General features: G+C 27.0%; 3 protein-coding genes across 7 annotated transcripts; 1 reads left to right on the top strand and 2 right to left on the bottom strand.

Annotated features, from left to right (window-relative positions):
• Positions 1-1,335: 1,335 nt before the first annotated feature.
• LOC112594275 lies at positions 1,336-11,189 on the bottom strand. Its single transcript, XM_025338978.1, has 2 exons — positions 10,850-11,189; positions 1,336-2,164 (listed from the first exon to the last, which is right to left on the bottom strand). Exons 1-2 carry the CDS (start codon positions 10,907-10,909, stop codon positions 1,754-1,756), a joined length of 471 nt encoding a protein of 156 aa, XP_025194763.1. The 5' UTR covers positions 10,910-11,189; the 3' UTR covers positions 1,336-1,753.
• A 5,696-nt stretch (positions 11,190-16,885) lies between these two features.
• LOC112594271 (protein ALP1-like) lies at positions 16,886-22,266 on the top strand. 4 transcript variants are annotated; one of them, XM_025338970.1, is made up of 3 exons: positions 16,886-17,087; positions 18,682-18,989; positions 21,352-22,266. In XM_025338970.1, the coding sequence occupies exons 1-3, from the start codon at positions 16,920-16,922 to the stop codon at positions 22,226-22,228; spliced, it is 1,353 nt and encodes a 450-aa protein (XP_025194755.1). In that variant the 5' UTR covers positions 16,886-16,919; the 3' UTR covers positions 22,229-22,266. The 4 variants fall into 4 exon arrangements, with proteins under 4 accessions (XP_025194755.1, XP_025194756.1, XP_025194758.1 ...); XM_025338971.1 differs by having other exon boundaries at positions 16,886-17,251; XM_025338973.1 differs by lacking the exon at positions 16,886-17,087 and adding an exon at positions 17,201-17,243.
• On the bottom strand, positions 19,472-22,919 carry LOC112594273. 2 transcript variants are annotated; one of them, XM_025338974.1, is made up of 3 exons: positions 22,360-22,919; positions 20,837-20,984; positions 19,472-20,116 (listed from the first exon to the last, which is right to left on the bottom strand). In XM_025338974.1, exons 1-3 carry the CDS (start codon positions 22,532-22,534, stop codon positions 19,507-19,509), a joined length of 933 nt encoding a protein of 310 aa, XP_025194759.1. In that variant the 5' UTR covers positions 22,535-22,919; the 3' UTR covers positions 19,472-19,506. The 2 variants fall into 2 exon arrangements, with proteins under 2 accessions (XP_025194759.1, XP_025194761.1); XM_025338976.1 differs by lacking the exon at positions 22,360-22,919 and adding an exon at positions 21,067-21,343.
• Between the last annotated feature and the right edge of the window lie 4,104 nt (positions 22,920-27,023).

The raw sequence follows: 27,023 nt of genomic DNA, 5'->3' as shown, positions 1-27,023 counted from the left end.
ATATGCATCATTATTTTTCGCAGTAAATGAGTCAAACGTTTAGTAGGTCTTAACAGTTGTTTAGATTAACATAGGATGTGTGTAAACTAATAATTATTGTTGATTTATGGCAAAATACTAATCATTTATAATAGTATTTTTAATAGATATTTTTTTGTTTCTTAACAAAGCGTGTTGTTATATTTAGTATACATTTATAGGAAATAAAGAATTATATGGATTATATTACAAATGTTGTTTAAAAATTAATATCAAAGCGATTGTTTTATTTACACAGAAGAGTCTCGATAATGCAACATGTACATAGTATAGACTATACTACTATAGTATAATATTGGAAATGTTACTTATTGTAAAATTATTAGAATTAATAAATAAAAAACTTTAATTATTTGATTTTTTTTTTTTTTGCATAATATTAGACAATGATGGAAATATAGCATTAACCAAAATATTTTTGAAAACAAAAATATCGTTGATTGATATTTTATAACATTTGTTTCAATCGATTTAATGTACTCCGTAGTGGCATTGAATTCTTAGGTACCAACTGATAACTGGGGTAAATTATATAACCAGAAGTTTTTTGATTGGTTGGAAAGTCGGTGAGTGGTTTTATGTAATTCATGGTATTTCGACATGAATATGATTTAACAATTATGATATGCATAAAGCATAATAATATTAATAATATATGGCAGGGGCAGGTTATGAAAATTAATTTTAAGCAGGTATATGTCTGGATTTTTTTTTTTGTTTTATCACTGAAAATGAATTAACAGGCGTAACACGTATGAGATTATCATATTACGTGTTCCAATTGACGAGATTCGACTTGACTTAACTACATTGTTTATTAAACTTTACGTTGTAAAAACAATATAATTTAAATTAATTAATTTGGTGTTTAAGTTGTGTGAACAAAATCCAAGTACTTATAGTGATTTTACTCAATGTAAATACCAAATTATAGAAATAAAACTTATGGATAGGTACGATATATCAAAAAAATATTCTCCAAATTTGTGGATTTTTTTAAAGTCTAACTAGTCTGTAGACTTTCTTGTTTCTTGTGTATGGCTTATAATATTGTAATGCAGTACGAAATGAGTTCTGTATTAAATTTAATTGTTTGTTCAGACTCGGAAGACATAATAATATATTAAGTTCCATTTTCAACACACACTTTCTCTGTCGGAATAAACAAAAAAAACTTTTAAAATAAGTAAAAACAGATACGTAAATATATTTTGTTGAAAAAATAATGCAATATTAAATAAAATCTGACGTTTATGCATACATAGTAATAATAATTATTGTTTAACATAAAATAAAGAGTAATGCTAATATTAATAATATATTGACAATATTAACAGTAACAATATTGTCGGCTTATGCATATCGTGCTAACATAATACGTTTTAAAATGTACTGGAAGTTTTAAAGGTAAAAATGGAAAACAATCTACCGCAGAACGCGTTACATGCATAATTACAAGGCGATCTTACTGTTCAAATGGCTAATATTACCATCATATATTGTAACGCGATTATGGGCACTGTCGATAGACAAAAAATATTGTCACGGGATTCTCGAGGAAGCTTATAACATAATATGTGACTGTTATTAATACATGAAAAAAGTAATAAATAATAATATTATAATGCGATATGATATATTATTATCACAACATAATATGTAGTGTGATTGGAGAGCTGGTGGGTCGTATATATATGACGGGTCATCAATTGAATTATTCGGATTTCATGAAGTTCTGAGTCTTGTCGACAACAGCGTCTTTGGCTTCCTTAGCTTTGTCGGCGGCGTTCTTGACATGTTCTTCCGACGACGAATCCGGAACCCTTGGTACATTCTCCTCGGAGTTGCCGTTCTTTAACGAGTCGTACGAGTGCTTGATCTTGTCGATGGCGCCATTCACCAGCTTCTTAGTGCCGGCAACCGCTTCCTTGCGTTTTTCGTCCAGTTTGTCCAGCGCTTCGGACGCTCCCTCTTTGACGCTGCTCACGAATCCCTTGAACTTGTCCTTGAACGTGCTGGGTGACGGCGTGGTCTCCGCAGATGTGTCCTTGTCGACGTGCCCGGCCATCTGCTGGTGTAAGTCCTCGTTTTGATGATGCTGTTGACTGTTATCGGACGCGGCCAACTACACAAAACAATACAAAACAACTTCATAGATACTCTTGTGATTATATTTTACATAGATAACACTGGTGTGACGGACGTGGTACACGTCGTATACATTATAGATGCCTAATCATTATTATTAGGGAAGGATTTCGATGTACTTTGCATTGTTTTCTGATGCCAGAAATGCTTATTTTATAATATACGTTCATACTTTTTATGTATGTTTCAATCAGAATAAGAAATTTTTATTTTGCATATTTTTTTGACAATTTTAATTTTTGTGGAATATTTTAGAATTTTAGGGTATTTAATATAAAAATCTAAGTTTTTAAAAGTTTCAATTTAAATGAGTATTTAACTTTATACGCACTTACAAGATTTTTTCCTAATCGAATATTATTATTTTTCATTTGTAGTTTTTTTAACGGACTTGTACAAAGTAAAAATTGATAACACAAACAGAGAAATAAAAATAAAAATAATTTTTTCATATTACATCATGTCCATGTGGATGATTTAAAACTGTGTAGTCCTGAAAAACAATTTTTTTTATTACATTTCTTCAAAAAATGCTTTTTATTTTTGAAATATATATTTTTAAAGATTCTTAATAATTTTAAAATATTTATTATATTTTTATACAATAGATAGTATTAGGTACATTAATATAGACAAGTATATTATGCGTAAAAAAAATATAAACACAAGAAGGTTATATTGTGATAAAGATGAAGTTAATTGATGTGGTGACTGCAAGACGCGAGTGAATGGTTTTAGAGTATGACGTGTGATTAATTACAATGAAAGTTTTTGTGTGTTATTATAATTTATATATTCAGTAGGTATCAGGTTGAATCTCAACAGTTATGAGAATGTTATTCATCTCGTTCGACGCGTATGAAAACCGAAAATCGTCAACGTTCCGTGGTTTTATAATGTTTGACATACAGAGCCAGTATACTTTATGCCATACTTGAAGTTTTAATCTTTTTCTTCGGTTCTAATAAGAACTTACCATGTTGGAATACCATGGCTTTTTGAACCAAAAACTTATATAATTAAACTTATCTATATTTCGTATTATTTCATAGCAATGTTGTTTACTCACTTTCATCATTATAGATTGTTTATAATAATATTATGTGCAATGCACTGATGTATGGTAAAATATTGTAATATTATTTACGTATTATTTATATTCAGACAGAGAAAATATGAATTCATCTACACAAAATTTACGTATTGAGTGGCTCATAGTGTTTTTAATGGATGATTAAAAGTGATTATTATTATTTATTACATAATATTATCGTTCATAAAGCAAAATGTATAGAATACTAAATGTAAAGATTTTTATGCTTCATTTTTTTTCTCTAGCACATTGAAGTATTTTGGTACTCCTTTTAAATATAATAAACGTACGAGTAAGTTGAATAATTAAGAAATATGTAATTTACACAGTGACACATGTGTAAATAGGTATGTATCAAATAATAGTAATAATAATATGTGTTTGTGAATTGTATTTATTTGTTATAGATTTATTAATAATAAATTAGAAACAAATTAGCACACAATTATAGATTAAGCTCTAAATTATATTTATTAAAATTCTAAAACGTACAAATCGACATCCAACACTTTTTCTCAGTCTTGTTGTAATGACTCTCGTAAAATGATGTTATTTTTTTTTTTATACATATTTAAAAGCGTAAATCAGCAGAAGGTAAAAATTATATTGTTCTTTGTGAGACTTTTATTCAATTAACTTTAATTATTTATTAAAATTAAATTTTGATTAAGGCTGCAAGGAATAACTTTTATAGCAATATGAAAACGTATTTATTATTCATCGTCGAAATAGTTCGATTTTTATTTTTATTTTTAGCTCGTGTTATGGCCGCTATGAAAAATTAACTGCCTGAAATATATACTTAAATAATAATCTTATTATTTATTTTCTTGCAAATGATTATATTTTGAAATCTGAGAGAGAGTGATTTTATTACTACAATACACATATGCATAATAATTAATAGGTATATCATAATATTGTATTATAATTATGATTATTTTCAGGTATTATTAATATTGCTAAATATATAAGTACATACAAAATTCATGCTATTCGTACTTTCCTATGTTATAATGTTATATGCGTAAAAATTGTCTCTGTGCAGATACGCGTAAAGTCATCATTTGAATTGTAGCTATAAAGTAATATATGTTGTATCTAACCTACACTTTATTCTTTTGAAAATGTTTGAGTTAATTTAAATAATTTAATATCACCATTTATAAACACATCACCCAATCGCGTAGTTTATAAATTTCAATACGTCGTTGAAGTTACTGGTTATACTGTTATCACGACAATTAATATACAGTACACACTTGTTACAAATCTAATAAATTATATGGTTACCGGTTATGTTTACGAAGACGAAATTAACAACAACAACAACAACAACAAAAATAAAAACATTATCATAAAATTCGACTGGATACCGATTTTATTAACAATTTAAAATTTTTGATTTACAGAGAAACTTACTTAAGATGTACTTATATATAAATCGATCGTTGTACAATTGTTTACTGAAAGTTGGTGCACATGGAATTTAAAAATATAAAATATCTAACCTATGTAATATCGCAGTCACATATAATATCGTATATTATACATATTAAAAGCATTGTTATATTAAAATCGTTCATGTTATATTATTCCTGTCGAAATTAGTATTATTAGCCGGCTCATTTCGGATGTTTTATCGCGTAATCGTCAAACGCTTTGATGGCTTCCTGTTTGGTCAAATCGTCCGGGTTGGTCTTAGTCGAGCTGAATGTGTTCTTCAGTTTGGTCAGCGCGCCGCTAAAGAAGCTGCTCAGCTGCGATTCGACTTTTTTGGTGTTTTCCGGCTCTTTAACCGCCGCCTGCACTTTGTTGAACGTTTCCGATGCGGTTTGCTTGAACGAATTCATGAACTCGGTCATCTTGCCCTTAGCCGACTCCTGCAGACTATCCAGTCCCGTCTGTTGTTGCGTGTCCGCTGCGCGGCCACACTAAATAATCAAAACAAACCAGACGACTCTTTTTGGATTCTGTTTTTTCTTTTTAAATTCAACAGGAGAAACAAAAAAAAAAAAAAAAAAAGAGAAAAGAAAACCCTACTATTTCGTTTAAATTCCACGCACGTATAAATATAATATAATAATTGCAATCGCACATGACATGTATTGTGTTGTACACTTGATTCAAGCCACTGCAGATACTCGCATGATATAATAAACGAAAAGTTTAATACGTACAAAATTGTGCAGTCGTGTGTTTATCTATCAAATGACTCCATAATGTATCTACAATCTACACAGTTACAATTATTACGCGATTACGCGACGGACGACAGGAATTCGCTTTTGCGGACATCATCGCATTACGCCGTGCGCGGGATTTCGGTCATCGCGATTTTTCCGCGCACGCTTATCGTCGTGTCTCGAATTTGTCGTTATATTCGATATGAACGCATTTTAATAATCTCACCGGAGTATTTATTCGTATTGAATTATATTATTTAAATCTACGTATAAAATATTATATTGTAATATTATGGTGAATATGTTAAACAATAACGATCTCCTCGCCATGTACACTTATATATACTATTACATTTCGACACGTCTTATTTAATTCGAGTGTGTCGAATAATCGAAACCGAAAAGGGAACCAATACCTACCGAAGAAACATTTTTTTTTTTTTTTTTTTGTTTTTTAATAGTGTTATACAACACGTTAGCATCCATTGTTTTGTATGGTACGCTAAAAGTCACACGAAACTCGACCGTATTTTATATTATGTATTATAGTATTTTGTAATTTAATTGTCAGATTGATATTGCAATGACATTATTAGTATAGTTATCGTTGTTAATTGTTTTCGATTATTATTTTACTTGGATACAAGTACACAATAATAGCTATTCGTCTGTTCTATTCACATTACACGGTATACATAAATGTGTATTACATAATCACTGTGTGCTCTCGTCTCTCGAATACTTTAATTTGCATTCAATTACGATAATAATTTCTTGTTTAATACTAAAACCTAATTGTGTTTGAAAAAACATTTTGCCCCTAAACAATATTCAGTATTAATTATTCCCATTATCTCTCACTGTATATACCGAGTACGGAGTAGCTAAGTAAAATCAAAATATTTTTTCTTTGCTAAACCATTAAACTAGTGTAAGACTGTTGAATTTAAAAACGAAAGTTTTTTATTATTAGCGAGATGGGAGTGAACTCCGAAATAGTCCTAAACAAAAGTAAAAAACAATAGATACCAGTAGGCCTTAGGGTCACCCCAAAGAAAATCTCGTGGAGTTATCTATTACCCGACGTTTTTTCTTTTTCCCCCGTACTCGTAAACACCAGTCGGCAGACAGCTTTATTTCATTTTAATAATATGGGTGCCCACTTATAAGTCATATAGGTACCTACTTGATTTTATTTCTAAATAATTTTTACTAGGCTCTAATCAACAAATCGAATTAATGAAAAATAAATATGCAACATAAAAAATAAGAACGATATTATTATATACATAAAATATTCTTGTTATATTATAAATTAATTGTTATTATAAAACAGGGGTGGCCAACATGAATAGGTTCGCGGACCACATAGATAAATACAATGATACCAAGAGCCAAAATGTTTATATAATTTGATAATTTTTTATAAGCTAATACCTAAAAATTAAAATTTATAATAATATTAAGTAAATTTTGATTTTGTAAATAAAACGCGAGCTGCATTTGACAATGGCGAGAGCCACATGTGGGTGGCGAGCCGCAAATTGGCCACCTATGTTATATAGGGATAGGTTTGTATAACAACTCGAATTTATCTATGTGTATAATTTGGTCCTTGTATCTGTAATCTATTATTTTTCGCAGTGAATCTGATTAATTTAAAAATGAATTGTTAAAATTTAACATATTTGAATTTTAACTTATGTTGACCATTAAAAATTACTATATACCTAATAAAAAATACTATTATCTATTTTATTTTTTATTTTTTGGAAAATAAAATCGAACCTGTAAAAGCGTCTTCTACTAAAATAGTCAATAGTGCGCTTTTCTTTACATTATATTGCTATGAGAATGCAGTCATATGTCTATGAAATTACACATACGCCATTACACAACTCATGGATTCGATTGTATTGTAATATAGCATGTTTTTTCGTAACTATGGTATACGAGAATATGTTGGTTAAAATCTAAAATAAATCAATTTTTGGGTGTTTAGTCTGAGTTAGGTATACACTATTGTAAAATACCAAAACACGGGATTCATTTTAAGTTTTATCACAGTCTTACTGTTTAGTTTTTTTTATTATCAACACGGTATTACAACAAATACAAATATTTTTGTCAATATTTATCAGAGTTCATATTCTAAATTAAAAGTGAATGTTTACGTTTGAGCTTGTACAAATTTGAGAATTTTCAATTGCTTTAGATAAAATTAGTTTATACGTATGATGTAGTAAAATTTATAAAATCAATTGAAGTACATGCGCAATGCTAAACAACGTATAAGTTTTTCGAGATTGGAGCAATTTTGATTAGAAGGTTTAAAATCGCATACAATTTGTTTACAATAAACTTATATACTATTACTGAAAAAAAATCATCCGGAAAATTTCAGCGATTACGTTGACGTTGATTTTTGGTTTGTTTTATATGCAGCAAATGAATTAATTCCAACCGATTTACTATGCGCCGTCCCGAGTATTATTATAATATACGGGCTCATCGAAATATTTTGCAAATCTCGCCGCATCTTTACATCGTTTATTTCGATGTATAATTCATAAATAAAAAATTTTGACTTTTTTTGCAGATGATAAAATTATGAATAGAGATAAATCGCAGTCACTGTCGCCCGTCGCCAGTCGACTGACATAATATTTAATGTTTTGCTTCATTGTTTAAATCGTTGGACGTTGTTGCTGTCCGAAATGCTGTACCAAATGTCCGAATACAAATTATGTGGAGATGTATTATTATTTTCGTTTTGCTTGGTTACTATTATACATTTGACTGATTTGGGAATTTTGCGTTGAATTAACATTATCTGATAGGGTGGTCAATATTCCATTAACTTTTGAGACACATACATATATTTTATGGGTATCCATAATACCACGGTTATATAGATGTAAAGATTGTTTTATTATTTGTTATAATATTTAGTATTTCCATAATTATTCTTCAAACCACTCAATATGGTTTATATTTCACACGAGTATTATTTAGTTATTTTATTTATGCGCGTGATTGAAAATTGATAATTTAAGGTATTTCAAAGTATGTATACATGCATTTTGTAGAAGAATCGTTTGGATTAAAAGTTCTTGATTTTTTTACACTTTTATAATCATATAATAATTAAAAACTATTTTATTTATCAAAAAATGCAATGATTGTATATGTTATATGTACATAAAATAGATGTTATATATTCGTGTATGTGTTATGTTTGTATTTACAGAAATAGTGAAAAGCACAGATAAATACGCTATAATAGGTATTAATAATAAATTTTAATAAATCATAGGTGTGTACTCATAATTTATGTACACAAATTATCTTATAAATGATGACCATTAAATATTTAAATGTGTTATAGAATGATAATTTTTTTTTTTATAGACGACGATAAATTTACTCATGAAACCATCACAAGTTGTCTCAATAGAAGTCTTGCTTCATACTCAAGTTTTTAAATTAAAAATAAATAAAAACATGCTTTGTACCTACTTTGTTTGATGGGCGATGCCTATCAAATTATTGTAATAAATTGACCATTTCAGTTGGAGCATCAAGCATGTTATTTTATTTTATTTTTGAATATTTTAATAGTTAATAAATAGTATGATATTATAAATAAAGCGTCAAGGTATAATGGAACTATATTTTGAAGATATTTCCTATGGTTTTAATTAGAATTCAGAGTTATTAATATAGTATTAATTTTCAATTAAAGTTGAGAAATTTTATGTAATATCACGTATAACATATAAGTGTATAAAGTACTATTGTAACTAAAAAAATTATTTTTTATGAGAAAAGATTAAAATTATAATAATTTATTTGCTACACTTGAAGTAAAAATACTAAAACGGCGTGCATATATTATACGTCTACATAATATAGTTGAAAAAACTATACATGGAATTTGATTGCTGTCTATAAATGCTTGTGTTTGAGGTAGGTATCTATACTCATGTTTAGTATAATTTTTGAATAAGAGAAAAAGTAAAATTAACCATCATAAATATTTATTATGAAATCATCTTGTTGAAACATTGTTCTATTGTGAAAAATCGAATAGCAAGGTCGAAAAATTTAAATAAATTGTCGTTGGATATATTATAAATTATTTAATGATTGGTAAAAATAATGATTTATTTAATAGATGAATTTATATATTAAAATGTTAATGAAAACCGTTTCATAGTATTATTATGTTATATTGTAATTAATACTCATAAATTAGGCCAACGAATGAATATAATAATTGGCTGATTACGATTATTATTTTTCGTAAACCTACACAATATATTTGGTAAAATAAGAACGTGCGATAAAAGTTAAATTTAAAACAATGATAATTATCATGGTCGTACCAATTTAATAAATACAGTAAAGTTTATTTGGCCTAACTCAAAATATAATACAAATAGTGTCTATTATAGCATCAAATTTATCACGAACTGAATACAAGTATGTGCCTGTCTTATGTTGGGTATAAATGAAATATTTACAATAATAATAATCAATAAATAATGGATAATATTTAAATGAGTACTTATACAAAAATAGAATGTCTATTTTTTTTTCAAAAAGTCATATTTTAGTAATTTTTTGTTTAAGTTAATTTATTTTAAAATTTTTGGGTATTTATTTGTAAGTAATGCACACCTCGTTTTGTATTATTAACACATGCGAGTAAAAACTTAAAAATGGGCTTTTTGTATGGTTTGAGGTCAAAAGGAACAAATAGAACTGATAAAAAGAAAACTTAAAATTAAGTCAATCTGATCGATAAAATAATAATAATAATAATAACGAGTTCGTCTTCGTGCGATAGTAATGTGCGCACATAAACAGACGCGGTTGTGTGTCCACGTTATGATGGCAAATCGACGTTCATTTAACATTGTTTTATGTATGTTAAACGATCACAAATAATAAATAATGCCATAAATTGTACAATATTATTATTCAATGAAATTCGAAAAAAAATTGAATATTATGGTAAAATTATGTACCTATAGGTAGAATTTAATATTATTGTATACAGAATTTTAAGTTTATTCGTGTATATGCACAATGTATACCTACCTATATAATATATTTATAATATATGTAGTGCATCGCAATAAATATCGTCTTCAACCATACAAAAAGACCATTGGCAGAATAGCAAACGGATAAAATATAATATTATGTACGTTTGTGGAACTGTTACAAAACATTATTATATAGGTGCATTAATTATTCGTCCGTCGATAAAACGAAACATTATTGTCATGCACTGCAATAATAATGATAGTTATGGCGCTAATATATAGTATAATATTCTATGGTTCATGTATGCATTTCCATGTTCAATACTCACGTCAAAAACGAGGCACACCAGTGCGGTGACGACGAGGGCTTTGATCGCGAACTTTGCCATTATTTCTGTTGTTGAAAACGAAAGATGAAAAATTAAAAATTAAAACTGACTCTGTGCAGTCTCAAACGTTAATAACCCACACACGAATGTACGTCTCGGAAGCAGCAGAATACACTACTACGATTAATTGCGAGCCGAGGACGGATATTATGTGGGTTAGAGAGAGGCGCGATCGCGCGCGTGCGTGTGTTACAGTTGGTTTGTGTGTGTGTGTTTGAGTGTTGAAGTTAACGTATGTTTGTATGTGTTTTTCTGAACCCGAACACTAGGATCACGGCGGTCACGCGATTAGATATCGACACTGAAGACTATAACGCATAAATCGCCCGTCAGCGTCGTTCGGTTAAGTTCGCTCGTTATAGACCGTTGGCGTCGAAAATATAAAAAAATCACAGCACTACAATAAAAAATTAATAACAATAACCACAATAATAACGAATCCTATTGTATGCGCGCGGCGGAAGAGAATGTGTTTTCATACATTTTTCGTTTGTATAATAATAATGATAATATAATCTCTACCTATATTACATTTTATATTATAATATTTATTCTGTGTATGTGTGTGTGTTTTTATTTTATTTGATTGATTAAACCTTGAACCGCGGCGGCCGGTATAAGGATAATATTTGTGTGTAAAAAAATGGTGTCTGAGCGATATTATCTGCGCATACACGTCCGTTTGCTATTCGTATATTACACCAATATAATATTATTAATGACTCATCATGTAATTTATTAATATGAATTTAATACTGGAAGGTCTCTCGTTAGCACTATGTACAGCAGCATAACACAAGTACACCGCTATTCCAGTTCTCATTGTTCTTACGCTTTTTGTGTTGGTCTTCATCAACGTTCAGGTCCTAAAACAATGATCGTTTATCATTAAATAAAAACAGGCCAACGTTTGTAAAGGTGCCTATACGTTTGCGTACAAATTGTCTGAGAAGAGCCGAAGGCCTCTGTTGGAATCTCTATGTAATATGAGTTTATAATCACAGACACGGTATAGAGGCCCAGGGTGTGTACACATATAGTATATTATATGACTAGAAATTATGTACAATTTAAAATAGTAAAATGTGCATTTTCTTTTGCTGAAACATGCTAAAATAATATCCAATTAAAATATGTGTATCTATTTTAAAATAATCAACGAAATTACCGATATTTTTTAGACTATCATTAAATGAAATATCGTCTAATTTAAAAATACATAGATAGATTGAAAATATGTACTCTTTATGCAAGTTATTATAATTTTTGATATTAATACCTTAAATAAAATAAAAAATTTTCAATCGCTTTCAGTTTAAGATAAATTCATTGGTTTTATGGAATTATAATACTTAACTAATAGAACAACAACAACAACAAAAAAAAAAAAGGTAATGGTATCATTAACAAAAATTATTACAGGAAAATGCAAAAAAAAAAAAATGATTGCCAATATCTATAAATCACAATACTGTTTATAAATCGCATAATTTTATATTAGTGTACAATTTAATTAATTTTTTTTTTTGGAGGGAGGACTGATATTTTTGAATCGTGGGCCATTCAGTAAAACTATTAGCTGTTGGTAATGGACTTATTTCAGCGTAACGAGTCAAGGATTTTACATTTTATGTATTTATGTGTTAAACAAATAATTGTTAAGACTTCAGAAATTAAATTAAACACGAAATAAAATTATAAATATGTACACATGTTTTTATTTATAATTGTGTACATTATTGCGATACGAGTTCAGAACGTGGTACCTACATCAACAACATTTTAAGTTTTTTTTTTTACTGATTTCATAGACTTTGATAATATGCTATACATATATGTAAATATATTATTAAGTAAACAAAAGTGTAGATATTATGATAATATACCACACACAGCCGTAGATATGGCGAACAACTTATCAGCTAATAACTGATAACGAATTTGAAAAATTAAGAATAATGAGATCATCATACGTACAGCAATAATAATGTATAATAATATGTTTGATAAAATAATATTGTTCTATTAAGTTTTACGATTAAAAGTATTTTGTTACTGGAAAATTATTTATTATGTAGTTTGACATATTTTTTATTTTAACAATCGATTTAACAATAGCATAGTATTTTAATTTATTCATGGTTCGTGCGTTAATGTCTCTGGATAACATCATATATAGTATCTATACTGTTATAAATAGTAATATATATAATATGAGCTATTATACTAAAGTCTATAGTGTATACATATTTAATAATATATTACTACTATAAGTAGACTATGTATGTATAATGTCATTTAATAATCTATACAATTATGTTTTATGATGTTTTTCATATTCTTTTTTTATGTTTAAACTGTTAATCGATAGTTTATTGGTTCAGTTTAAATACCTTTCACGTTTTAACGTTAATATATATTTTTTTACTGACAATAGAAGGTGACATTTCAATCTTATTATTACAACACAAGCGCACAATAAGTTGAACAATTTTTTTTTTTTGTATTCAATTTTATGACTGTCATTATTAAAACGGAAATTTTACGGTCTCTAAATAATAATTTTATACAAACCATAATGAACTAATGCGGCTTACCCATCAACGCATATAGCGTAGGTATTCACATTTTACTATATATTATTATACTGTGTTATTCATTATTATCGTGACGCAGTGCTGACAAATCAATTAATAAACACGTATATATTTTTATTATCTTTTAAAATTTGAAAATTATCGATGAAAATCTATTACACATTTTTCAGATTAAGCACTTGTTTTCTATAATAGTTATACATTATTTATACATTTTAATATTATCTATTTGTTATGATTTGTTGTGCTGCATTACCATTAATATTATGGGGTACTTAATGAGGAGAATCTATGGGGTATTGAGGCTAAAAATACTCAGAAATACATATTATTGGTTTTTTTAAATAAAAAATTACAAACTTAAATCTATGTATAAGTTAAGTTAGATAACCTATTATGTTGAAAATAATTTTATATACCTAATTATTTAAATCACTATTATAAATTTGTTATTTAAATGTACTATAGTTATTATATGATCATCTCTTTCTACAAATCTTAGGTTAGGTTTTCCATTGAAATAATTCATCTTAGTTTTCAAGGATCTCGATTATTATTTTCGGTCATTCGTTCAATATTTCATAATCATTTATTAATGCCAACTCATACTAAAACATCATAATTAACTAGCTTGCTAAGCAACGTTCAATTTACCTCTTGTTTTATGGCTCTTAAATGGTAAATTATAAATTTAATAGGATTTATATAATGCATAACTCGTTTATTCAGTTTAAAATATGACTATAAATGTAATGTTATTAACGCATGATTATTTTTATATGGTCTTAGTAACAAGAATAAGTCAGTTAATGATTATAAGATAATGATGTAGAATTAGATATTTAGTTTTATCTATTTAACTAATTATTAGTTATTAATACTGATTTTTTTTTTTTTTTTTTTGGTTACAAAAGCTTAATTTAGGTATGATAATCATTAACAGAAAATTTGATCATTTTCAATCATAGGAATCTATATACATGTACAACATATACAACATGTACATTGTACATAGTAAAACAGCATCATTAATGTAAAACGTATTATATAATTAATATTATTAATAGTATACTTAATACACATATATGTTTTATGAATATCAATTTTGTTTTACAATAATAATAGTCTATAATTTATATTGGTATGATTATATTTCAATGATAAATTATTGTTCGTCAGACGAACGTATATTAAACAAAATTATATATCAGAGTAGACTTGTTGATTTGATGACTCATTGAATTTTATTGGATGTACAATATAATAATTTTTAGTTTTGAGTAGAGATTACTTATATAGTTATTACAATAATGGATCAACAAATAGTTTAAAGACTTTATGTATGGGTGGTCGAAAACTTTAGTTTAACAATACAATAATAAAGAATAAGACTAAAGACTGATTAATTAAAATTATTGCAAAAATATCGAGGAAAAAAATATATAATGATTTGGGTATCTACTATAAACATTAAACACACATATAAAATTAATTATATTAATAATTATTAATTCATAATATATATATATATATATGTATGGTTTATCATTTAATAATATACATTTTCCTAATTACACAAAAATAATATAAATTATAATATAATACATTGTATTGTTCTATTGCTAACTTTCGAGTGTTAACTGATCCGATGATAATTTAAAAAATATGAAATAACAAATCACGGTCGTTTATGAATAATTGTGGTTAAAATAATTGTTTATCACTATAAGCTGTAAACTTGGTGATCATAATTGCATGGTATAGGATCGCGTTAGTTTTGAATGACCTTTTTGAGTGCTACAATTATATTATGTGTACAATTAAACAAAATAAATTAGATATCCTGTGATTTTTTCCAAGGCTATTAAGACACATTCAAATTTCTATTGTTTATGTTCTAGATAGAAACCTAAAGTTTAAATAGGAATGCTTTGATTTTCACACATTTGTATAGTGATGTATAATATGATAATATAGTGTAAATGAATTATGCTTTATTTTGGAAATATTTAAAATTCCAATTTACTATTCAAATACCTAAAGAATATCTTTTTCAAGACTTATGGTTATTGAATAAAATGTATGTTAAAATGTCAAAAAGCATGAAATTATTGTATTTTTAATCGAACCTAATGTAAAGAAAATGTAACAATATATACACGCATACATATATATAATATATTATGTATAATGCAGGTAAAATTTTGCAAAGAAATAATGAATATATTATAAAAGTACGAATCATATACATAATTAGGATTTATTTAGTTAACGCACTTTGATTGAGTATCTTAAGTTGGTATACTTACTGTTACTATACCAACAATATTACATTATATCTCGGTAATATCACTAATATCGAATATTAATTAGTCGTATAGCAATAAGGTGATCATATTAAATGCATCATCTTTTTAGTATTAAAAATGTATACGAGATTTATGCAAAGTGTGTTATTAAAACTACGTATGAAATAAAAAATTTAAAAATATTAACATACGGATATCATGCGGATTCGTGGTAATTTTTGGGGTGAATCTAGCTGTACATTTTTTATTGACTATAATATTTTAAAAATCTTATGGCTTTTATTGTTGCAATTCTTTGTGATTGATATGATATATATTAGTACGACATAGACACCAATGCAAATACGCTATACTTATTAAACTATTACAGTCTACAATATATAATATATTATCTAAATAATAATATGTAATAAACTAATGTGTAAGAAATTAAAAAAAAGATTTAATGAGGTTGATGACTCATTGAGGATATTAATATAAGTTCTTAAATAGTCGATAAAAAACTATTATTTGAATTGAAAAACTAAAAACGTTTAAACTATTATACGAATTAATTTTAGTCAAATAGTTAAATTAAATGTAGTCGGCCGCGCATTATCTTATTATTTATTTATTCTTATGTATATTTATTCTTAATAACATTTATTGTATTAATATTAACATTAAAAATTTAATTACATACATGCATCTGTCATAGTTATGCTATACTAGAATTATTATTATAGTTAATGAATAATTTTTAATCATAACTTTATTTTTTATTCACCAAAATTATAAATATATAATATATATATAAAAAAAAAAAATGACAACAATAAATTCACACAGATATGTATCTATAACATAATATAAGATAAAAATATTTTATTTTAATTTAATTTAAAAAAAATAAATATGCAAGGAGGTACCATTCTAAATTTTATACTAAACATCAAGTGGATCACTATTATGGGTTTATTAAATTTAAAATATGTTATTATAATATATGCAAAACGATTAAGAACGGAGGCGATCTGTCAGAGTTTCACCATGTTATATTTTTCCAAAAATATTACATTTAGGCTTCTGCCACACCATGCGTTTTGGCGGGTCCGGTTAAACTGGATGCGTTTTGACCGGATGGCTTTGACCATGTCACATCTATGCGTTTTTGTTCTTAAAAATGTTCCCGCCGCTGCATTCAAAGTTCCAAATGTCACCGCTAGTCTTCAAATTTGTAATCAACAATATTTTGCTATTGCATCACATTCAACGTCCCTACGCTCTTTGATGGTAAACCTATATTACTTACTTGTTTTATGCAGTGTTATTTTATTATATTACTCGTCAGTTATAACTATATAAATTATATAATAATTTAAGTGTGTCTAAATTATAATATTTTTGTGTACTTCTACTTGTGTAATTTACTTTTTGAACACGTCATAAGTAAGTAAGTAAGTTATACAGGGTGCGGCGTAATGGACTCCCATATTTCAAATAATCATTAGCGCGTAATTAAACTGATTAAATTAAAGTGGTTTATTTCGCTAGATTAGATTATTAATAAGGTTTTTAGTCGTCATCATGCCGTGGTCTGGTGAACAACGTGGTTTCGTTATTGAGGCATTTTTCAAAAACGCTGAATGTGTGATCGCGACACAGAGAGCATTTCGCACTCGGTTCAGTTTGAATCCAAACGAAAGTGTCCCTGATCGGAAAACGATTTTGAATTGGGTACAAAATTTAAGAGCAACGGGATCTGCAATGCCTAAAAAACCGGTTGGACGTCCCAAGTCCGTGAGAACACCGGAAAACATTGCCGCAGTAAGAACATCGATAGAGCAGTCTCCGTCGCGTTCTGCTCGGAAACATGCCTCTGCTCTCGGGATATCGGATCGAACGGTAAGGCGAATTTTGCACTGTGATCTTAAATTACACCCATATAAGATTATGGTAACTCAGGAATTAAGTCCAACAGATTGGGGAAAACGAAAAGATTGCTGTAATGCAATCCTTAAAGTTGTGCCTCCCAACGGTATTGTGTGGAGTAGCGACGAAGCACATTTCCACATTTCTGGCACAGTGAACAAACAAAATTTTTGTTATTGGGCTGCTGAAAACCCTCTAAAAATACACCAACGACCTCTTCATAGTCCTAAAGTAACAGTTTGGTGTGCTTTGTCCTCGGTAGGCATCGTGGGGCCTTATTTTTTTGAAGAGAGTGATGTTACAGTTACTGTGACTTCCAACCGGTACTGCGAGATGTTGGAGAACTTTTTACGCCCGAAAATCGAAGAGTATGAAAATAATGATGTCTTCTGGTTTCAACAGGATGGGGCCACAGCTCATACAGCCCGTTGTTCTCGTGCTGTATTGCAAAAAATGTTTCCTGGTCGCTTGATCTCTTTAAGGGAAAACATTAAATGGCCTCCTCGCTCCCCTGATTTGAGCCCATGTGATTATTTCTTATGGGGATACCTCAAAGCTGAAGTTTTCAAACATCGACCAAGAACCATTGAAGAACTAAAAGAGGCCATCCGTCAAGAAATCTCCGCGATTCCACTCGATATGCTGGCGAAAGTGATGGAAAATTTTCGAGAACGGCTCCATATGTGCGTTGCTCGTCAAGGCAATCATTTAGACGATATAATTTTTAAAAAATAATTTTAAAAAAACCTTATATAATATAGTTTTTAAAAATAAAAATTTTTTTTCTTTATCTTGTATCGTTTTTTTTTAATTCACTTCGGAAATGTGGGAGTCCATTATGCCGCACCCTGTATTACTTAATAGTTATTAGCACTTGCACTTTTACATATATTCAATATTAGTTATATAATACTTAATAATTTATTAATATATAATATCTAATATAATTAAATAGATTAAAAAAATGAATCGTAAAAAGATTAAAGTTGTTGCTGTAGCTGAAGCATTAGGCTTATTAGATCCACCGAAAGTACAAAGAAGGTATTGGGTACACCCACTAAATATGGATCGTGAGAAAATTGGCCAGTTTAGGACATTTTTTGAAAATATTAGACAATATCCTGACAAATTCTTTGAGTATTACCGTATGTCTATCTCCAGCTTTGATGAATTGCTAAAAACACTGCGGCCACATATAACAAAAAGTACAACAGAATTTCGTAATCCGATATCTGCTGAAGAACGTCTTACAATTACTATAAGGTAAGTTTTTTTTTTATAATACATACCTATAAGTTGAGTTTTTCAACGTGAGATTTATGATTATTTTAATAAGTAAACAATAATCATCCTTAGTTATCATGAATTAAAAATAATTATTTTAAAACATAACTTCTGTAGATAATAGGTTAACAGATAAACAGTCAATGAGAAAAAATGTAGTATTTAATTTTCATTTAAGATAAAATATAATTTTTAAAAATTAAATACATTAAAAACACAATATAATACTTACTGTATATTGTATAACAAACTTTGTTATTAAAATTTGTAAAAAAAAAATAATAAAAAATAATAATGTCATACCGTATAAAAATTAAAATATAACATACCTTTTTAAATATCATTAAGTACATTATAAACACAATATAATATATTTTACTGTATAACAAACTTTGTTATTTAAATATTTAAAAAAAATAAAAATAATAATAAAACTGTTTAAAAATAAAACAACACGCCTTTTAAATTGCAGTAAATATAATATTATTACCTACCTCTACTTATTTATAATATCAAAATTTCCGTACATTTCTCCACTGGTATTAGGTTGTTGAGATTGATCAGATGTATAATTATATGAGCTAGTATATGGCAAGGGTTGTGGGCGTTGTGGCATAAGATTATGATTTTGATTGTACCCCAAACCAGGGTTGAACTCTGAAGAATATACATTTGAATATTGAGTTTGGATCGGGGGAATTCGAGTAGTGTTTTGATTAATGTTATAAGATGGCGGAGTTGGTTGTAATTGATTAGATCCTAATGATATGTTCCTAAAATACTGTAAAGTCATGAGACGAAAATCTGTTTTTTGCTCATAGTTAAGACGTTTATAATCGGGTAATAAGGAAAATAAAAATGCCTTATCAGGATCAGATGTGACATCTTCCTCGGAAGTAGATAAATTTTTTAATAATTCTCTTTGAAATTGTGTTATTTTTTGTACCTTGCATTTATTTTGTTTTTTACTTTTTGGAGTAGAATATCTATCCGATTGAGCTGGTATAGTTTCATCATATATCTCTAGCTCGTGTGACGAATCTTCTCCGCTGATATTTTCTCCTTCTCCTTCTTCATGTACATTTTCATCAAAATTACCTGTCGTTCTATGAGTAAATAGAAAATAATTCGTTTAGTTCTCATTACATTTGAAACAATTCGTAGGCGCTTTGGCGGAACTAGGGAGGGGAAGTAGAGAGAGCTTAGCCTCCCCTGACAAAGATTTAGCACCCCCAGAAAATATACCTTGTTAACTTTAATATTTGTTACATTTTACAATTTTTTATTAAAATATTTTTACAAAATTAACATTTTGTCAAAACATTTTTTTTTAAATTTAATTTAAATTTAAATATAAAAAAAAAAAGTCGGCAAGCGGGTATCGCTCTGCTGTACATTAGGGGGTGGGGTGGACCTCGGACTAGGGTAGGTTAAATTTGAATGCAATGATAGGTATCATTGTATACGAAAAACGTTTCTGAACGGAGATGATTTGTCAGTCTAGAATATTTAACGTTAGATATAAATATAAATAATTTTATGAATTTTGAACTACAAAATAATTTGCAATTAATATTCATGATTTTGACGAGATCTTGTCAAAATTTGAACTTCAAATTGACCCCCCAAAGTACCACCTAGATTCAATTTCCTTTTCAAAAAGGGGCTGAAGTCAAAAATCGAAGCATTTTTACTGCTCTAAATGTTGTCGACAGACACAAAAAAAAAAAAACATATCATTGTAAAATCAATACATTCATCACTTCGTTCAGAATCTAAAATAATAATAATAATAAATTTAAATATAATTATATTAATATAATCACCTTCTCTTTTTGATTACATGCTGCAGAAATGAGAGTGATTCTGCATATACATATTTTTTTTTTTTAGCACTATCACCACTTTTCCCCTGATTTATAAATTTTGAGTAATGGTCTCTTATGTGTCTCCATTTGGTTTTCAAGTCTGTCACTACAATTATATTAATTTTTATTCTATATTATTATTATAAATAAATAATCAAATTAGTTTAAATTAAAATTTGGATTTTAACCTATCATATATTATCAGAAATAAAAGTCGCACATATTTCGCATCGTGGGTATTCTTATAATATTTGAACTTATGAAAAAAAAACTGTGCCTATGCATTAGCTATTTTTGCCTAAAAATAGCTTAAAGTAAGCGAAATATTTTGAAAAAATTATTTATGTAAAGAAAATGCTAATTTAAACATCTGGTACATTTTTAATTATTACAAAACTCTAAAATCAGAAATTAGAATCTAAAAGGCTACCAATCAAAATGTATTTATTAATTAATTATTTCGTGTTTCTTAGATATTTATCAACTGGTACATGCTTCTCCGCATTAAAATTTGATTTTTGTGTGGGAAGAAGTACGATTGGAGTGATTGTAAAGGACACATGTAAAGTGATATGGTTAACATTGAATTCAAAAGAGATGCCTAAACCGACCACTGAAGATTGGGTGGAAATATCAAATATATTTTATACGAAAACTAATTTTTCAAATTGTCTAGGAGCAATAGACGGAAAACATATAAGGTGTAAAAATCCTAATGACTCCGGTTCATTATATTTTAATTATAAAAAGTATTTCTCAATCGTTTTTATGGCAGTAGTGGACGCCAATTTAAATTTTGTTGTAATCGATGTGGGTTCATATGGTCGTGAAGGGGACTCTAATGTGTTCAAGGAGTGCGCTTTTGGTAAACAATTATATGAAGACAAATTGAACATACCAGAACCAGTTGTTTTACCAAATACAAGTGCCAATCCACAACCGTATGTATTTATTGGAGATGAAGCGTTTGCTTTACATAAAAATTTACTTAGGCCATACCCTGGACGTAAACTTACTGATTCCCGAAGAGTGTTCAACTATCGATTATCCAGAGCAAGGCGCACAGTTGAATGTGCATTTGGAGTACTCGCGAATAAATGGCGTGTTTTACATACGGCTATCCAGGTCGAACCAGATTTTACCGACGATATAATAAAAGCGTGTTGCATATTGCATAACTTCGTTCGTAAAAGAGATGGCATAAATTATGAAGATTCTCAAACGCACAACTTTGAAGATATTGAGGCTCGTGGAACAGGAACTCGATCGGACGGAGTTGAAGTAAGGGATTACTTTGCGAACTACTTTATGGGCCCAGGAGCAGTTGATTTTCAATATGATATGATTTAAATTTTAAAATAAATATGTTAGTTTAAGAAAAAAATTATTTTTAAATATAACATTTATGTATTAAATGTATTAAATAATGTAATTTTTATCTACAATTTACATGATATAATAAGTATAAAATATAACTTAACCTTTATTTTGTTTTGCACGCTCTTCAAGCTCACTCCAATTTTCAAACATGTATTCGCCAATCGTGTTCCAACTTTGTTGTTTTATGTTCCTATCCATATAATCTTTTGATCCAATTTCCCATATGGAAGGGTTATTTTGAATACAAGATATAAATTTATCCGTATCAAAAACCATTATTTTAGATATTTTAAAAATTATCAAAAAAAAACACTTAAAATGAAATAAGTAATCAATTATCAAGTTCCTACTATATTTATGTAATATATAATTTATTATAATTATTAATTATGTGTTTAATAAATAATAAATTTTCATAAATTTTCAAAAAACGCAGCGGCCAAAACGCATAGTGTGGCATACACGATATAAAATTATGTGTTTTGATGACACGTCCTGCCAACTTGTTTCCCGCCCGACCGCAACATGTTGCGGTCATCGAGCGGCAGGAATCGTCAGGTCCCGACAAAACGCACTAGTGTGACATCTAGAATAAGAACTCTTGTGAGTCGTTAATCCGGTCGACCGGATGCGTTTTGACCGGACCCGCCAAAACGCATGGTGTGGCAGAAGCCTTATTAAGTATATTATCATTTAATTATTATAAATTATAATAATATGTATTTATACCATATATTATAACATTAACTTATATAAATCAAAGTTTAATATCTTCTAGTAAATACCGTAAAACAATAAAATTAAAGTTCATAGTAAAAATAGATAATATCTTAAAGTAAATAAAAAACTTCATTATGCATTACTTCATTAGCAACATTCATAATAATACTTAAAAGTTTTAAATCTCTATGAATAATTCATCGTGAAAATACATAATTTTATGAAAATTTGAACTTCAAAAAAAAAAATTGTGCCTACAAGTATTTTTAATAACATTATATAGACGTATTATAAAAATAACTTAATATGTGAGATCTTTTAATACATTTAAAAAAATGTTGATCATCAAATATTGTTTTATTAATATTTTTAGAAAAAAATTATCAAAAATTTCATATAGATATAAATAACTCAAAAAGAGTCAAAACATATTGAAAATTAAATCTTAAAGTAATAGTATATTTTGTGAATATTTTAAATAAGACGGTTATTTATTTTTGGTTTATAACAAAATCAAAAATTGTTTGGGAAAAAATATTTAACTGGTAAATATCAGCTGTTGTCGTAAAAATTTTAAATTCAAATGGTCATAAAAAATGAATCTTACTTTCTGGTAAGATTTTTTTTTAATATAGTTTAATAAAACGTTTACAGAACATAATATAATTTTTCAAATTTTAGGTATAATCAAAAAATAGACTATGCATTTTTAATTTTTTACTATAAAATAATTTGTAATTTTCGAAATTTTGATGAATTTCGTCGAAATTTAAAATTTAAATGCTTATAAAAACTACTGTAACTATAAATTTTAAATATTTTTTAGTGGGAAGATTAATCATTTATTAGAACATTTTTACTCATTTTTAAACTTTTTTATCGACACTTAAAAAATAATCGTTTATAAATAGCTTTTAAAAAAATCAAAATATTTAAAAAGTTATATCACTTATAAAAAAATTATAACACAAATACTTAAAATACTCGTTGAATTTTTTAAGTTTCTGTGGTTTTTGAATTGTAATAGAATAAATAAATCAATTTAATCGAAATATGGTCCAGCTTAAACATTTTTGTTCGTTTTTTCTGATTATAAAAAAAAAAAAATTGATGAAAATTTTTCATTTTGATTTCTTAAAAGTACACACTAGATCTAATTTTCTAATTAAAATCACTCTCAAAGTTTAAAAATTATTTTGTCCACTTTTTATCGTGTAAAATCAATATACACATAGTTCTGCTCAGAATCTAAAACAATGTACAGATATAAATGCGATATTAATGCAATATATACGTACTTATATATTATTAACTATGACTTAAATTCAATGTTTTGAATTAGTTTTACGTCTCAAATATTTCGAAGAAATTGTCTAGTATTAATCATCACTATTTTAGTAACCGTTGCCCCTTGGCCTAGTTGATTCAACATGATATTCAAATAGGTCACGCCATATAATATGCATTATGTTAGTATGTGTATCTAATTTAAAATTTTAAGAATTACTGTTATTTGAACAATTTAAAAATATAAAATACTTGAAATATTAATTTAATATAAGTGCTATCTAAATTCTACATTAAAAAAAAATATAGTTCTGAAATAAAACTATTATAAATCTTGATTCAATATTTTGTACATTTAATCAATTATTTTTATACTAAAATTGTTATAGTTACTTTTGGTTTTAACTGAGCTAAAGTCACGTAGAGGCATTCAATCGACTCTAAACTTGATTAGACAAAAAATGAAGATAAAATTAGCATTTATAATTCGATAATTTAATGTTGTTTTTGCATAACTAAATGGTAAGTACTTTATAGATAGATTTTATAAATGCCGACTTTAAATTATTTATCTAGGCTTATCTATTGTAATAATAATTAGAATTTTTTTAAATATGAAACTAATTTTTATACATAATTTACATTAGAATATGTCAATGTTTGAATAATTAGGTGTACACATAACATATTAAATTATTTTATTAAATAATAAAATTATAAAATTATAATTATATTATTTATTTAATTATTAAACTCTTAATACTGTTCCTTATAGATAAAAACTCAACAGTTATTAAATTTTACTCAATTGGTTATGAAACTTATAGATTGATGTAGTATATGTGAATAATGTATCGTTATATGTAATTAAAAAATTACTTTTAATATTTATTTTTATTGAATTTGATTTCAGTTAGTTGGAAAATAATAACAATAATCTTACAGTTTTAAATACAAATTAAAATCTAATCAAAATACATCTGAAATCCACACTGATACTATATTATTTAGTATTTACACATTTGAAAACATCATTTTTATTATTCAAAAATTTTATTTTTTTTTAATTCTTTATTTTATACAGTTAATCTATATCTATATCAATAGATTAAAATAGCACATTTAAAATTTAAAAAATATATTACAGCATCTAATTTATTTAAACAATTTTTCCTGTATTAAATTTATTATGGTCGTTAATGCTTATCAATATGCAATTAGTTATGTTTTTTTTTTTTTTTTTTAATTATCTCATATTAATAAACTCTAACATATCAAAATTAATAGAACAATGTTTTACGCAAATAAATTCAAATCTATTGTTTTAATACAAAATAAAATTTTAGTTTTAGTTCATATGTTTAACTTATTCGTAACGGTCGTGCAAATTCAAAGATCTTCATAACGCACATTAACTGCTTCATTCAGCTAACAACTTTACAATTTATGAAGTAGTAAGGTATGTAGGTCTAAAATTATATAAATTTATTAATAGGAACTCAGAATTATGAATATAACTAAAGAATAATCCTTAAAAACCAAAAACCAAGGAAGTCGCTTCAATGTATAATATAGGATTCGAGTGTAACTCATCATCATTGAATAACTAGTCAAAGATAAGTTAGATATTTTAAATTTAATAATAAAATATTGAATACTATAAAAAACGATTCATAGCCGATACAATCGGTCACTCTTTACTCCGATAAAGATATTTTATAATTTATTTTTATAAATATTGTCATTTTTTTTTTTTTTTGTCAGATATACAATAAGTTTAACTTATGTTTATCCAGAAAAATCAAATAAATTAAACGATAAATTAATAAAAACTAATATAATATTTTATTGTTATTATTATATTTGATATAATTTATAACACAATACAAACGTACCGTTGAATGACACTAACTTAAAATTAGTTTAAATCTAAACTTTTAATCTAGAAAGTTTTATTACGTGTAGAAAAATAATAAAAATGTATGTAATGGTGAAAATGTAATGGCTATAATTCATATTTTTTAGAATTTCCTACAGAAAAATAACTAAAGTTGTTGAAAATTTATTAATTTAATTTAAGTGAATGAGGAATTTTCCTAACCCTTTTTAATGAAATTTTCATAATTACCATCTTTTTAGGAAAAATTTGGTATGTAAAATAGACAATTTTCAATTATGTTAATGGTTTATAACTAAATTTACTTTCATATTATATTTAGCTGTGTTAAAAGTATTTTAATTCTCAAAACTATGGCACCAAAATATGATACCTAGTTTTATTTATTTACACAGTCAGCATTTGGTAATTAGCAAACTTTTTTATTACCTATATAACATTATAATAAAGTATTTTGAATTATTTAAAATTAAAATAATTATGTTATCGTCCAACATTAGTAGGTAAATTGTATTTAAGTTAACAATAGAGATAAACAGCATATAATGAATATTGACGTAGATTATGCATTTATATATTTTTAATGGTTGGTCAAAAAAATCATGTATTTGTGATGTATCATTGATATTTTTCATTTTCAATAATAAGGACATGATACGTATCATACCATAAATTATAAATCAATACTTTATGAATATGTTCAATATTTGAGATATCAGCCTCAAGTTATTAAATGCTGACATACATGTTTGATGACAATTTCAAGTATCTAAGGTTATTTGTTTTCAAGTTATAATGAATAATAAGAAAACTTATGTTTTCGAAAACCAATTTTGTGTGAACACGCGATGTGTGCTGAAA

Source organism: Melanaphis sacchari, unplaced genomic scaffold (assembly GCF_002803265.2).
Source record: "Melanaphis sacchari strain LSU unplaced genomic scaffold, SCAv2.0 Contig225_pilon_pilon, whole genome shotgun sequence".
Taxonomy (NCBI): Eukaryota; Metazoa; Arthropoda; class Insecta; order Hemiptera; family Aphididae; genus Melanaphis; species Melanaphis sacchari.
The sequence above is the reverse complement of the archived record's forward strand: the minus strand, read 5'-3'. Positions and strand labels throughout refer to the sequence as shown.

What these genes read in the sequence shown, in the direction of transcription:
- LOC112594275 (XM_025338978.1), bottom strand. Translation starts at nt 10,909, where the DNA reads ATGGCAAAGTTCGCGATCAAAGCCCTCGTCGTCACCGCACTGGTGTGC. An exon ending in TGGTGTGCCTCGTTTTTGAC is followed by an intron (nt 2,165 to 10,849) that starts GTGAGTATTGAA and finishes TGTTTTGTGTAG; the next exon opens with TTGGCCGCGTCCGATAACAG.
- LOC112594271 (XM_025338970.1), top strand. Translation starts at nt 16,920, where the DNA reads ATGCGTTTTGACCGGATGGCTTTGACCATGTCACATCTATGCGTTTTT. An exon ending in CGTCCCTACGCTCTTTGATG is followed by an intron (nt 17,088 to 18,681) that starts GTAAACCTATAT and finishes ATAATTAAATAG; the next exon opens with ATTAAAAAAATGAATCGTAA. An exon ending in CGTCTTACAATTACTATAAG is followed by an intron (nt 18,990 to 21,351) that starts GTAAGTTTTTTT and finishes CGTGTTTCTTAG; the next exon opens with ATATTTATCAACTGGTACAT.
- LOC112594273 (XM_025338974.1), bottom strand. Translation starts at nt 22,534, where the DNA reads ATGGTTTTTGATACGGATAAATTTATATCTTGTATTCAAAATAACCCT. An exon ending in GCGTGCAAAACAAAATAAAG is followed by an intron (nt 20,985 to 22,359) that starts GTTAAGTTATAT and finishes ATATAATTGTAG; the next exon opens with TGACAGACTTGAAAACCAAA. An exon ending in CATGTAATCAAAAAGAGAAG is followed by an intron (nt 20,117 to 20,836) that starts GTGATTATATTA and finishes ATTTACTCATAG; the next exon opens with AACGACAGGTAATTTTGATG.